Raw genomic sequence first — 13,896 nt, 5'->3', positions numbered from 1 at the left:
CGCCCATATCCCCGCCCCTCCAGCATCTCCACGGCAGACCCTCCCCCTGCCCTGAGCGGGGAGCCCGAGCAGCCGCCCGCCAAATATCCCAGCCTCCCTGCCTCCCAGTCTCTCCACCCTTATGGAACCTACTTTTGAACCTTTATCCAATTATTCAGTTCATCTATTGTCAATGAAAGTGAATTGCAAGCTTTCATGATCAACACTCCCAACATAGTTTTTGATATGGCTAGAATAACTATGAGGCTTCACCTGTCTTTGATTCCAAAAGTATTGTCAGACTTTCGTATAAATCAGTCTATTCACTTACCAGGTTTTTCCCCAGAAACCTCATTCCTTGTCAGCTGAATCTAAATTAAATACTTTACATGTGAGAAGATCATTGTTATATTACCTGGATAGAACTAAACCTATTAATAAGACTTCAAAACTTTTTGTTGTTTATAGTAATAAATCCAAAGGGATGGCTATTTCATCACAAAAACTCTAAAAATGGATATCAGATTGTATTAGGATATTGTACAATATTCGTGAGTTCTCCTTCAAACATTCAGACTAGGTGGCAAAGGAACTGCATGGCAGTTGGTGTCGCCAGGCCCTTTATGCCAGCAGGAGAGGGAGTGTGAGAGCATACTGGGTGCAAGCACAATACCTGCTGTACACTATTAGCTAAAATGTTCCAAATTCCTGTCCTGGGGCACACAGAAATCATGAGTGGGATCCACATGTGCAGAACTTCTCAAAGAATCACAATTACTGTAAGGGAAGTAACCACTCTTTTTGATGCCTGGCTCACCTTTTTTCTTCTCATCTCAATTTGCCACCATTATCCTAGGTATTTCAGTTTCCAGGTTGATTCCCCATCTGACCCAGTAGCTGCTCACCACCTTGCTCTCACCTTCCTATATAATCTTCAATGATCAATTGATTTATAAAGTACAAAACTTAATCCTAGATGTCAATATGATATACCTAAGGAGCAGCTTCACGACAGAGAATCTCCCCAACAGGAATTGACCTTAATCTTGCAAAAGGCATAGGATATAAAATAACAGGTTTGCACCTATTGAGTAATGCTTGAAATACTGAACTAGTCAAATACTGTCCAAAAATTATTAAATGTGACCAACTGCACTGAGAGGGTAACAGAGAAAGATAAGAAATTTAAATGTAATGTTTCAAGAGAGCTACCTATAGTGCAAGGTTTTACACTAAAAATACTTAAAGGAGAAATGTTATTTTCTAGAAACTGATTCTTTGAGTAGACTGCCTATATCAGGGGTTGGCAACCTTTCAGAAGTGATATGCCAAGTCTTCATTTATTCACTCTAATTTAAGGTTTCGCGTGCCATTAATACATTTTAACATTTTTAGAAGGTCTCTTTCGATAAGTCTATAATATATAACTAAACTATTGTTGTATGTAAAGTAAATAAGGTTTTTAAAATGTTTAAGATGCTTCACTGAAAATTAAATTAGAATGCAGAGCCCCTGGGACCAGTGGCCAGGACCCGGGCAGTGTGAGTGCCACTGAAAATCAGCTCGTGTGCCACCTTTGGCACACGTGCCATAGGTTGCCTACCCCTGGTCTATATAGATCCACCCTCCCCACTTCTTCGGCATCTCTGATATAGATTCTGATGAAGTGGAAGGAACACCATTCTGCAAATGAGCACATTCACAGCCTTTATGCTTGCTACTTTCCGGAGGGCTCGGCTTTGGTGCCAAGAATGCAGTGAAACTTTGAAAAAACAATTATTTACCACTAATTTTTCTTTTTGACTCACGATGTGGTTTCCACATCTATTAATCAGTCAGAATACAGGCTTTCCTACTGCCATTCCATTATCTAACGTATATTTATGTGTGAACTTTTACAGATATGTATAAACAGGACATGTGTCAATATAACAGTTCTGAATTATGACTGTCATGACAAAAAATGCAGTGGTAGAGGGGTAAGTAGCAAAGATTGGAACATCCCTTGTATATTAAAATGTAATAAATAAAACACTGGAATTAGTTCTCTCAGAAGCTATGTTTCACATTAGCTGTCTTGTGCTCCATCTGATGAAAAGCCACTACAGTGTATGACACATGATGTAGTAAGATCTCCAAAGCAGTCAGGTCTCATGCCTTATAGGTTTTATAGATAATAAATTATTTCTATGCATTGCACTTACAATCAGCTAGGCAGTCAGTGCAGAGCAAGAAACACGGGTGTTACATTCTCATAGCACTAGATGAAGGTTCCAGAATAGCACTAAATGAAGCACAATACAGTCATCCAGCATGGGCCAGACAGAGATATTGATAACTGAGGTGAGGTCTGCCTTAGATAAGAAAGATCATAATCTTCAGGCCAGCTGAAGGTGATAAAAGGCATTTTGGGCCATTGCTGTCCCCTAGGACTCCATGGTTTATTGTTGGATACAGTAATACATTCCTCACAGAGGGGTGTGAGGTTTGCAAACCTCAGTTAAAGTGCACTGAGATCCTCAGATGGAAGGGGCAAAGTATTTCATTAGTTTTATTCCTTTTGACCAAGCTTCCCATCCACATACAACCATGTCTCCTCTTCTTTATTCTCTCTTATTTTCTCCCCACAACAACTTTCATTCCATCATCAACAAGAAAATGATAGAACTGTAACTTCCCTTGCTCTTAATGGCATGGCATTTCTAGATGACTTCATAGGAATGTTTACAAATCCTGTATTTTGTGACAGTCCTATGACCAGCAACCCTTGTTCTATGACTTTCTTACTGAAGAGACTGAACACCTCTAGAGTGTCAGTTGAATGGGAAAACCTCAGATAAAAGATTGCCCTCCACAGTAAGATTGAACCCATCCCATGCTAATTTTAAAGAGGAAATTTGCTATGCAGGATAAAGGCTTGTCTACTCTAGGTAATAGCTTAGCTGTACACACCAAAAGTCTAGGCGGAATCACGGAGAGATGAATGTGGGTATTTCAGATACTTTTGGAATAAATGATACTGAGGAACAGAAAATCTCAAATGCCAATGAAATACTTTGCTGTAGTGATACACATAAATATGAACAATTTTTTAATGTCATCAATTCTGTGAAACTGGAGTAACCTGGATTCCTGATAAACTGCCCAAAGCCCCAGCATGGCACAGACTATATAAGATACCTTCTAGACATGGCTATAAGGCCCTGGGGGCTGGGACTAGAAACAGAACCAGAACCCTGATCCTTTGACTCCAAAAGTCCTCACCTGCCTCTGCCACTTGAGCTATAGGAGAGCTCCTGTAGCAGCTAATAATGGACGTGGATCGCATATCCTCTGTCAATCAGCCACTAAAAAGCAATGCGCACAGTTACTTCATTACTTACCCATCTACAGTTGGACATTTTTCATCCTGAGGTTCACAGGAGTTTAAGTCCAGCAGTATAAGGAGACCCATGCAGACCACAGATGCAATTACTATTTAAATCACACACAAATAGGAAACTGAAACAAGAACAAGATGATAGTATGACAGGATGTACATGCTCCCTTCTGAGCTAGACCATTAGTAGTACCTTCACTAAGAATCATCCTTTCTTAAAACCCAATTTTACAGTGTAAAAAACATCTGGCTCATTTCTGGTCTGATCTAAGGTCACCATACTACTGAGTATTAACCTGAGTTTAACCAAGGTCTAACCAAACTCTTTGGGGCAGGGACTGTCATTTATTACACATTCGTACAGCACCTAGCACAATGGTGTCCCAACCTTCTTTGTCTCCTTTAGGCACTTCTGCAAAATAAATGTTAAATGATAACAACTAGCATTGTGTTCTGACCTCAGTTTACTCCTAGAAGTAGAAAACCTGCTTATAAATCCCATGGATCCTCCTCCACTTTAAATCAGTCAGTGAGCCAACTCCCGCTTTCCTAGCACCAGATGGTGCAGTGGAAAAATAGAAACAGAAGCACTGGAATGGCAACAAGTGGAGTTCAAGAACTACAGGTTAATACAGCCAGCTTCACCTGGCTCTGACAGTAAAAGATTCTCCTCCAAGATAAGAATACCCAGGTCTCTACTTTTTATAGTACAGAGAGAAGGAAAAAAACAACTCTCCCATATGCACTCTGCTGTTGGTTTCTTGCTACCTGTCTTTCTCCTGTGTGCTTTCAACATGATTCAATAAAATTACAATTTTTCATATATTAGCCCTTCAATAATGCTATCCATTAGATTTTATTGTTTCATGCCATTTATACATTTATTTTATTTCAGGTGTGCAATAGCAACCGAAACTGCCATTGTGATTTTGGGTGGGCCCCTCCAGACTGTAAATACAAAGGATTTGGAGGAAGTGTTGACAGTGGGCCCCCTCCGACTCCAAATGGTAAGTGCTGTGAAAAACTAAGCACTCGAGACAGTTCACTTTCTTCTCTATCTTCTGTTACATCAACATCAGTTTGTCTGCTGTTGCCAATCATAGAATCATAGAATATCAGAGTTGGAAGGGACCTCAGGAGGTCATCTAGTCCAACCCCCTGCTCAAAGCAGGACCAATCCCCAATTTTTTCCCCAGATTCCTAAATGGCCCCCTCAAGGATTGAACTCACAACCCTGGGTTTAGCAGGCCAATGCTCAAACCACTGAGCTATCCCTCCCCCCATGAGCTATCCCTCCCCCCCAATCTTTTTATTTGTTTCACTGATGAGCCTCCAGACTTCACTTCCACGAGTTATATTTGTATAGTGGGTAACCTTTCTTTCTCTTGCCAGTTTGGCTTGGCAGACTCTAAAACATATAGTCTGAATGCGGGAGCTTACATACATTGCTCTCACACGCCAAACGAGTGACCTCCAATCTGTACCAAATCTCCTCCAAACCAGTGAGTTCTTAAGTTTGGTTTTGTGGTATCTGCTCTAGGGGAAACAACATGTTTCATGTTCTTCTGAGTATAATAACATGTAGCATGTTGAATCTTGTTTTGGAAATTTGCTTTGTGAAAGATTTGAAAAACCTTTTGTAAAACACCATTTAAGCAATAATCAATTAAATAACAGATTCTAACTAGATAAAGTCTTATATTTGGTAATTTACTCATATATAAATTAGTAACATCAGATTTGCAGCAGCTTTGGGTGGATTGATCTTGGCTGTGTCCTTGAGTAAAGCACTATGGATTGATGTTTATATTTTCTGTTTATGTCCTTCTTTTCTGTAGGTTCTGATTTTCTTGGCTGCTAGGGTCTTCCCTTGCACAGTCTGTCTCTTGCTGCTTCTGGAATTTTTATCTTCTCTTCTTCCAGTTGATCACTCTTTTTCTTTATCTCTGAGACCTTTGTTCTCTCTTAAGGTTGTATTTTTCCATCTGTTCTTAAAAACAACAACAACACACCCCACCTTTCATTCTTTTCCCATAATTTAACCATACTACATCTCACCATTGCTTAATCCTCCCATATTTGTTAATACCATTCCAAACATTTTAGAGAAAGAGTTGAAATCTAATGGTGTGAGAGCAGGCCTGGAAACTAGGAACTTCTGAGATCTCATCTTGGCCCTGACAATAACTCCTTTGTAGCCATGGGAAGTCCTCTCTGTGGCTCTGTTTTCCCATCTCTAAAAGAGAAATAATATTTAACCATACCTCACAGGAACGTGGTGAAGAGAACATAAGAACGATCATAGTGGTCAGACCAATGGTCCATCTAACCCAGTATCCTGTCTTCCAACAGTGGCCAATGCCAGGTGCTTCAGAGGGAATGAACAGAACAGGGAATCATCAAGTGGTCCATCCCCTGTTGCCCATTCCCAGTTTCTAGCAAACAGAGGCTAGGGACACTGCAGAGCATGGTTTTGATTCCTGCCCATCCTGGCTAATAGCCATTGATGGATCTATCCTCCATGAACTTATCTAGTTTTTTTTTTATTAATTTTAAGTAATTAATCAGTGGGTCAAATTTAGAACTGGTGAAAGCAGGTGCATCTTCCAAAGAAACTTCTAGGACACATTCCTCAGTGACTTATGCTGGCAGAAACTGCCTATGGGTGGTAGGTGGTAAAGTAATGTACCTTGCTCCAACTAGGCACTCACTGGATGTGCAATATGAACATAACTTACATCTGAAGGGAGTGTACCAGAAAAAGCAGCCACCAGAAGGTTGAAAGATAAAGTGGGATCACCTCCTTACTCTCTGCCCCTACCATCTTATCCTAAACTCTCCTGGTTAATACGTATCAGGGATACGTCTCTTTCTCCACATTGAACTATTATCTTTTTAATGGCTAGGCTTTCCCTGGAACTTGGATAAGTTAGATATTGTTATTAACAGATATTTATCAAATACAGCAGTCTGAAACCAGGATGGGAAGGAGTTTCACTGTTGTTAACTAACACTGGTACTTCTCACTTACTATGAACATGCGAGAGAAGTGGCGTATAAACAAACTCTATGGAACTGTCTGAAAGCTCATACTAGGCCTCAGGAACTGCATTTTCATCTGTGTACTGACTGATTCAGCTCTACAATGTCTTCTTCTTGGATGCAGATTCTGAGGTGTCTGCTTTCCCAGAGTTTGACTAAGAAAAGGATTGGAATGAGAGCAAACTGGCTGTAACTCATATAAGATGGAAGTCATGCTAGTTGGAGGGAAATATTAGGCAAATATGCAAGTGTTGTCTGCATCTTCAGCTGTGAGGCTTGTTCACTCTTTTTCTGATTGCTGACTTGAGGCTTTACTGGTCCCATCACTGCTGTTGAATTCTTGATGTGGGGTGGATGAATTGTGATACCTTTTTAATCTAAGGCCAGGAAGCTGTAACTTGTACTCTAATGTAAACCTGGCAGATGTCACCCACATCTTTGTCACTTCCAGCCTGCACGATAACAATGTGATCCACTTGGGGCTGCCCTTGAAAAGAACTGGAAGTCATTATTTATACAAAACCCAGAAGGCCTGATTCAGATATCTTAGTGAAACCAATTAGTACCTGTTGTATTGATCTCTAGGGCCAAAAGAGTTAAAGGTGTTATAAACTCTTTCACTGTCCAACATTGAAACAGTATTACAAAAGTTCATGGGGAGGGGGGTCCATAGAGACCCTGGTTTACTCAGTTTCTTGGCAAACATCCAAAAGCATTCATTCTAAAGTTGGAAGTTTATTGATCAATCACAAAAAAGAGCAAGAAATCAAAACAAGCATTTACATTGAAACCAAAATTGAGTGATTACACAGTACAAACAATTAAAACCTATTAACTCTTTTTCTTTTTTTTGGAGACAAAATCTCAGAGTGTCTTATTTTTACCAACAGCCTTTCTTTGATGAAAAGGAAAGGGTTAATTTTATTCTCAGTCCTGATGTATGAAGGGTATTCACTTCTGCTTTTAACAGACAGACAAACACAAGGTGGAAGAGAGAGAGGATAGAAAAGGTGGCGGAAATATAGTGTTTGTTGATGTTCTGGGGACACTTAGGTGGGCTGGTTGGTCACAAATGGATGCTTTAGGCTGGCAGGTCAGCCACAACATCTGTTCACTGGACCCTGAATCACATTCCTGTCAGGAACATCATCTGGTTGGGTCTTTTCTGCTCAGACAGGGCAGTGGATGAATGGGCTATCTCATCTCGCTGTGCTGATGTGCGCAGTTCTGTTGATCTTAGGATCTGATGAAAAGCCAAAAAAGTGAGAGAGAGGATAGCAGTAAAAATGTGGAGAAAGAAGTGGTTCGGGACTATTTAGAAAAGCTGGATGAGCACAAGTCCATGGGGCCGGATGCGCTGCATCCGAGAATGCTAAAGGAGTTGGTGGCTGTGATTGCAGAGCCATTGTCCGTTGTCTTTGAAAACTCATGGCGATCGGGGGAAGTCCCGGAAAAAGGCTAATGTAGTGCCCATCTTTAAAAAAGGGAAGAAGGAGGATCCTGGGAACTACAGGCCAGTCAGCCTCACCTCAGTCCCTGGAAAAATCATGGAGCAGGTCCTCAAGGAATCAATTCTGAAGCACTTAGAGGAGAGGAATGTGATCAGGAACAGTCAGCATGGATTCACCAAGGGCAAGTCATGCCTGACTAATCTAATTGCCTTCTATGACGAGATAACTGGCTCTGTGGATGAGGGGAAAACAGTGGACGTGTTGCTCCTTGACTTTAGCAAAGCTTTTGACATGGTCTCCCACTGTATTCTTGCCAGCAAGTTAAAGAAGTATGGGCTGGATGAATGGACTATAAGGTGAATAGAAAGTTGGCTAGATTGTTGGGCTCAACAGGTCGTGATGAATGGCTCCATGTCTAGTTGGTAGCCGGTATCAACTGGAGTGCCCTAAGGGTCGGTCCTCGGGCCGGTTTTTTCAATATCTTCATAAATGATCTGGAGGATGGTGTGGATTGCACCCTCGGCAAGTTCACAGATGACACTAAACTGGGAGGAGTGGTAGATACGCTGGAGGGTATGGATAGGATACAGAGGGCCCTAGACAAATTAGAGGATTGGGCCAAAAGAAATCTGATGAGGTTCAACAAGGATAAGTGCAAAGTTGTGCACTTAGGACAGAAGAATCCCATGCACCGCTACAGACTAGGGACCGAATGGCTCGGCAGCAGTTCTGCAGAAAAGGACCTAGGGATTACAGTGGACGAGAAGCTGGATATGAGTCAACAGTGTGCCCTTGTTGCCAAGAAGGCCAATGGCATTTTGGGATGTATATGTAGGGGCATTGCCAGCAGATCGAGAGACGTGATCATTCCCCTCTATTCGACATTGGTGAGGCCTCATCTGGAGTACTGTGTCCAGTTTTGGGCCCCACACTTCAAGAAGGATGTGGAAAAATTGGAAAGAGTCCAGCGAAGGGCAACAAAAATGATTAGAGGACTGGAACATATGACTTATGAGGAGAGGCTGAGGGAACTGGGATGATTTAGTCTGCGGAAGAGAAGAATGAGGGGGGATTTAATAGCTGCTTTCAACTACCTGAAGGGGTTCCAAAGAGGATGGATCTATATTGTTCTCAGTGGTAGCTGATGACAGAACAAGGAGTAATAGTCTCAAGTTGCAGTGGGGGAGGTTTAGATTGGATATTAGGAAAAACTTTTTCACTAGGAGGGTGGTGAAACACTGGAATGCGTTACCTAGGGAGGCGGTGGAATCTCCTTCCTTCGATGTTTTTAAGGTCAGGCTTGACAAAGCCCTGGCTGGGATGATTTAGTTGGGGATTGGTCCTGCTTTGAGCAGGAGGTTGGACTAGATGACCTCCTGAGTTCCCTTCGAACCCTGATATTCTATTCTATGATTCTATGAAATAGTTGGGTAGAAAGTAACACAAAAGGAAAAGGAAGACAGAACAGGATCTTTTGGGCTTCTGAGGTGCTGACAATTAGGTATCCCCCCTTATGGGCTGAGGACTGGATGTCATGATGATATAGTGACTTTCAGGTCTCACAGATGAAAAACAAAGTTCCTTACACAAGAGCAAGGACTGGTGGCCTTCCTGTCTGGAAGACAATCATTCAGTCTGGTCTGTTCCTTATGTCTTGATGTCAGGGAAGATGAGATAAGAACATAAGAACAGCCGTCAGACCAATGGTCTATCTAGCCTCAAATCCTGTCTTCCGACAGTGGCCTACGCTTCAGAGGGAATGAACAGAAGAGGGCAATTATCGAGTGATCCATCCCCCTGTCGTCCACTCCCAGCTTCTGGCAGTCAGAAGCTTAGGGACACCCAGTTTATGTACATACTACAGCTTACATGAGGGATATGAATAAGCTACCCCCCGAACAATGTAAGTTACACCAACCTAAGTGCCGGTGTGGACAGCGCTATGTCGGTGAGAGAGCTTCTCCTGCAAACATAGCTACCACCACTCCCGGGGGCTGGAGCAATTAAGTCAACAGGAGAATTCTCTCCTGTCGGCTTAGAACATCTGCACCAGCAGCACTGCAGCAGTGCAGCTCCGCCGCTGTGTGCTCTGTCGTGTAGCCATAGCCCCAGAGCATAGGATTGCATCCCTGACCATCTTGGCTGGTAGCCACTGATGGACCTACCCTCCATTAACTTATCTATTTCTTTTTGAACCCAGTTATACTTTTGGCCTTCACAATATTTCTCTGGCAACAAGTTCCATGGGTTGCTATGCATTGTGTAAAAAAGTACTTCCTTTTGTTTGTTTTAAACATATTGGCTATTAATTTCATTGGGTGACCCCCTGGTTCATTCCCTCATTATTTTGTTCACCAGTTAAATCTGTTTTCGTAAACTTGGCATAGACAACTTCGTTCTCACATTTGCTTATTAAATCCAATCTCAGCACAGTCATTGAACCATATCGGTAGGCCTTTATCGTTTGGACTAATTCAGTCTCTCTGTATGGTTTTCTTGTACCTGTTTATAACATTCTTTATTTTAAATAAATTGGCCTTCTTTTCATGGTTAATTCCCAAGCAGGTAAAATTTATAGACCAATTATCGTAACATACCTTACTCCAGAAATGGCTCCACTGCCTTCAGTAGGATCTTGGAGTGTTATGGTACTATTCAACATAAGTAAGGGTATCATAATCTGGCCCTAAATGGACACCAGAGGCAAAAGAGTATGGGAAAGAATGTCATGCACTTCTTTTTTTCTGTGTAGCACATTGGCCCCAATTATGTTCCTACCCAAAGCGCTTGAACTTTCTCTATTCACTTATGTAGCATTTCTCTATCTGACTATAAGCCTATATCCCGCAATGTGGGTTGAGTCACCCATTCCTTTTAACTGAGTGTTACTTGTTAGGGGGCTTATTCCTTCACCCACTTACTTCCCTGGTCCTTCTCGCATGAACAGAGAGCAACAATACCCGAAGTCCAAAGGTGCAAACAATTCGATGTTTATTGGGGTGAACTTCCAGCAAGCATGATTCCAGTTTCCTTCCTTAGTATCCTCCTTCCCAGCTCTGACACCACAGAGCCTTACACCTGTGTCCCTGTTCCCATTCCTACCCTTAGCCAAACATGATTCCAACTTCCTTACTCCCATTCCCTGTTCCCATTTCCCCCTTTAGCAAAACATGATTCCAATTTTCTTACCCCCATTCCCTGTTCCCATCTCCCCCTCCCACCCACACCCACTCACTTCCTCATTGACTACAGATTATATAGTAAAACTTGAGTTCTGCTTAGCTATACTTTAACCAATCATTTTCCTGAAATTTAACTAACCAATCCTAACATATTGTAACATGATTATGTAACCAATTATATCCCACCACCTTAATTAGTTTACACCCAGCAAAATTAATTATACAGCAGACAGGAACAATCACAGAACCAGACAGAGATTATACAGACAAACAATAGCAAAGTGGGAACTATAATGACAAGACAATACAGAAGTGAGGATTTCACATCCCAGCTATTGATAAGTGAGTTCTTGCCAGACAGGATGCTGTTTCCTTTTACATTTTCTAGGCACTTCCCTTTCTCTGGAGGTGATAGGAATACAGTCCTGTCTTGATAGTGCCTAACAGCCCAATAGCACCTTATTTCAATGTGACTAGTTTGGAATGTGAGGATGTGACTGTTCACTTCCTAGCTTATGGCTGCCTCTGTTGCTTAGCCAAAGGCCTTAGCCTAAGAACAGGGCCTCAGATTGTCACAGTAAGAGAAGGCCCTTACACCAGCAGACGGTGATTTTGATTCTTTCTTTTATACCTCTAGATCTAGCCAAGTGATAAGAATACACCTAAATTCTTAAAGTACAGGCCTTTGCAGACAGGTCTGAATATCTATATCCTAACATTACTTTCCAATTTTTTTGTAAACTCACTAAATTCCCATAGCCCCAGTTCTTCTTCAAATGATAGTCCACAGATAGTCCACTTCTGTAATGCATGTGTCCCACACAATCAAGTTCAGATTATTTTGGCCCGCAGTGTCCTTGGGACTGTGTCTGCACCTTACACATCCTCACACATTCCCACGAGAAGGCATAAAGTGGAGGGGGCCCAACCATCCCTCAGTTACTCCTTATCGCCCATTGCAGTGAAATGTAACACTTGGCTATATCCGTATCTCTTGCACACTGTTTGACCCAAAAACTGTTTTTGTAAATAACTAGTTAATTAGTATAGTGTTAGCTTAGCATGGTATTAGTATTTTTTAGTGTCCATTAGTATATATTTAAAAAATAATTCTTAGTTAGGGATTTACCTGGTACCGAGATATAGCCCTTGTGAATGAACCGAAGACTCCTGGCGTCAAGACTTGCCCATCTTGCAGTGCAGCCATTCCTCTGAACGATGGTCACTCAAGGTGTCTTTTTTGCCTCATGGAGGGGCACATCCCTGACAGAAGTTTTGTTTGCCATTCTGTTTATAAAAAGACACAGCTGATGAGAGAGGCTTGCCTTACATTATTCTTCAGCCCCTCAGATCTGGAGAAGAAAGGCCCTGGTAGGTTTGAGCAGCCTTCATTGCAGTGTTCATGTGAGCGCCAGCTTAACTCCAAGCTCCCAGGCTCTCTCAACTAAGAAGGTGTCTGCTGAGACCAGAAAAGAAGCTAAGTCAACTGAAAGGGGTAAAAGAGAACACTGCTGCACTGGAGAGCACAAGTCTAGGTCACGTGAATCACGACCTCATAGAAAAAGACAGACTGCCTCAACCTCCTTTCTCAAGAAAGTTCACGGCCCAGAGCGGGTCTCTCTGAGAGCCTCACAGAGACATGTTGCTGAGCAATGCTGACACCATATCAAATCGAGTTCTATACTTCCCCTGCTGCTGACTTTCCAATACCAACTTTAGTGTATCCTTGGAATGCAAACTGCACCATGACTCTGGGGTTGGTGACCACTCGATACCAAACTTCTCAACACTCAAGTCATTTTCAGTACCAAGTGACCTAATGGTGAGTGCTCAGCCTAAATCATCACTACTGTCTTTGGTGGTGAGAATTTCATCCACAGTACCAACCACTGATACTGGTATGCTTCATTAGTGCCGGTAAGAGCAGAGTCCATAGTTCAGCCTGGGATATCTGTCAAACTATCTCCACCTTCAGAAGTGGCATATTCATTCTTTCCAATTCAGGGGACCCTTATGACAAGACATTCTTATAGCAGGAGGTGGACTCACTTCTAAATCATGGAGCAGTGGAAGAAGTGCCTCTAAAGTTCAGAGGGAAGGGTTTTTTCTCATTATTATCTAATCCTGAAGAAGATGCCGGGGGGGGGAGGGAGGGGAGCTGATGCCCAGTCCTGGACTTGAGGCAGCTTAATGCCTTCACCTGCTGTTTCAAGTTCAGGATGGTAACCCTAGCCTCTATAATTCCATCCTTAGAGCCTCAGGACTGGCTTACAGCTCAGGATGGGTATTTTCACATAACAACCTGGCAAACAGAAAGTACCTGAAATTCCAAGTGGGAAATTCCCTCTATCAGTAGCCCCAAGAGTTTTCACAAAGTGCTGCTCACCTGAGAAAATAGGGAAGTCGAATAATAATATATAAAATAATGAATAGCAAATGAAAGAAATAATTATATATTCTATTCTATTATATAATTATTGTGTATAATAAATGGAAGGAATGGGTGGTTGATAGTAATAAATCAAAAGCTAGAAATTGTAAAAAATTGATCATGTAAGCAAAGGGACATAAGGAGAAAGCTATGGGGTCAGCAGAGTTAAGGATGGGGAATAACAGACAAGTCAGCTGAACTTCAGTATCCAGAAAGATAATGGAGCATATAATTAAGCAATCAATTTGCAAACACCTAGAAGATAGTAAGAGGATAAGTAACAGTCAGCACGGATTTGTTAAGAACAAATCATGTCAAACTAACTTAATAGCTTTCTTTGACAGGATAATGACCCTTGTGGATGGGGGGAAGCAGTAGATGTGGTATATCTTGACGTTAGTGAGGCTTTTGATCCTGTCTTGGATGACCTTC

The 13,896-nt window shown here is 41.9% G+C and overlaps 1 protein-coding gene across 1 annotated transcript in view; it reads left to right on the top strand.

Moving 5' to 3' along the window:
• The window catches only part of LOC125637428 (disintegrin and metalloproteinase domain-containing protein 9-like), a 107,013-nt gene extending 100,454 nt beyond the window's left edge, over positions 1-6,559 (top strand). Inside the window, exons 17-19 of the mRNA XM_048851833.2 lie at positions 1,881-1,958; positions 4,254-4,365; positions 6,525-6,559. Coding sequence (XP_048707790.2) covers positions 1,881-1,958; positions 4,254-4,365; positions 6,525-6,559 — 225 coding nt within the window. The remainder of the gene's footprint in view (positions 1-1,880; positions 1,959-4,253; positions 4,366-6,524) is intronic.
• Positions 6,560-13,896: the final 7,337 nt, after the last annotated feature.

This window comes from Caretta caretta, chromosome 1 (assembly GCF_965140235.1).
Source record: "Caretta caretta isolate rCarCar2 chromosome 1, rCarCar1.hap1, whole genome shotgun sequence".
Lineage (NCBI taxonomy): Eukaryota > Metazoa > Chordata > Testudines > Cheloniidae > Caretta > Caretta caretta.
Note: the sequence above shows the minus strand (reverse complement) of the source record. Positions and strands in the feature narration are given on the sequence as shown.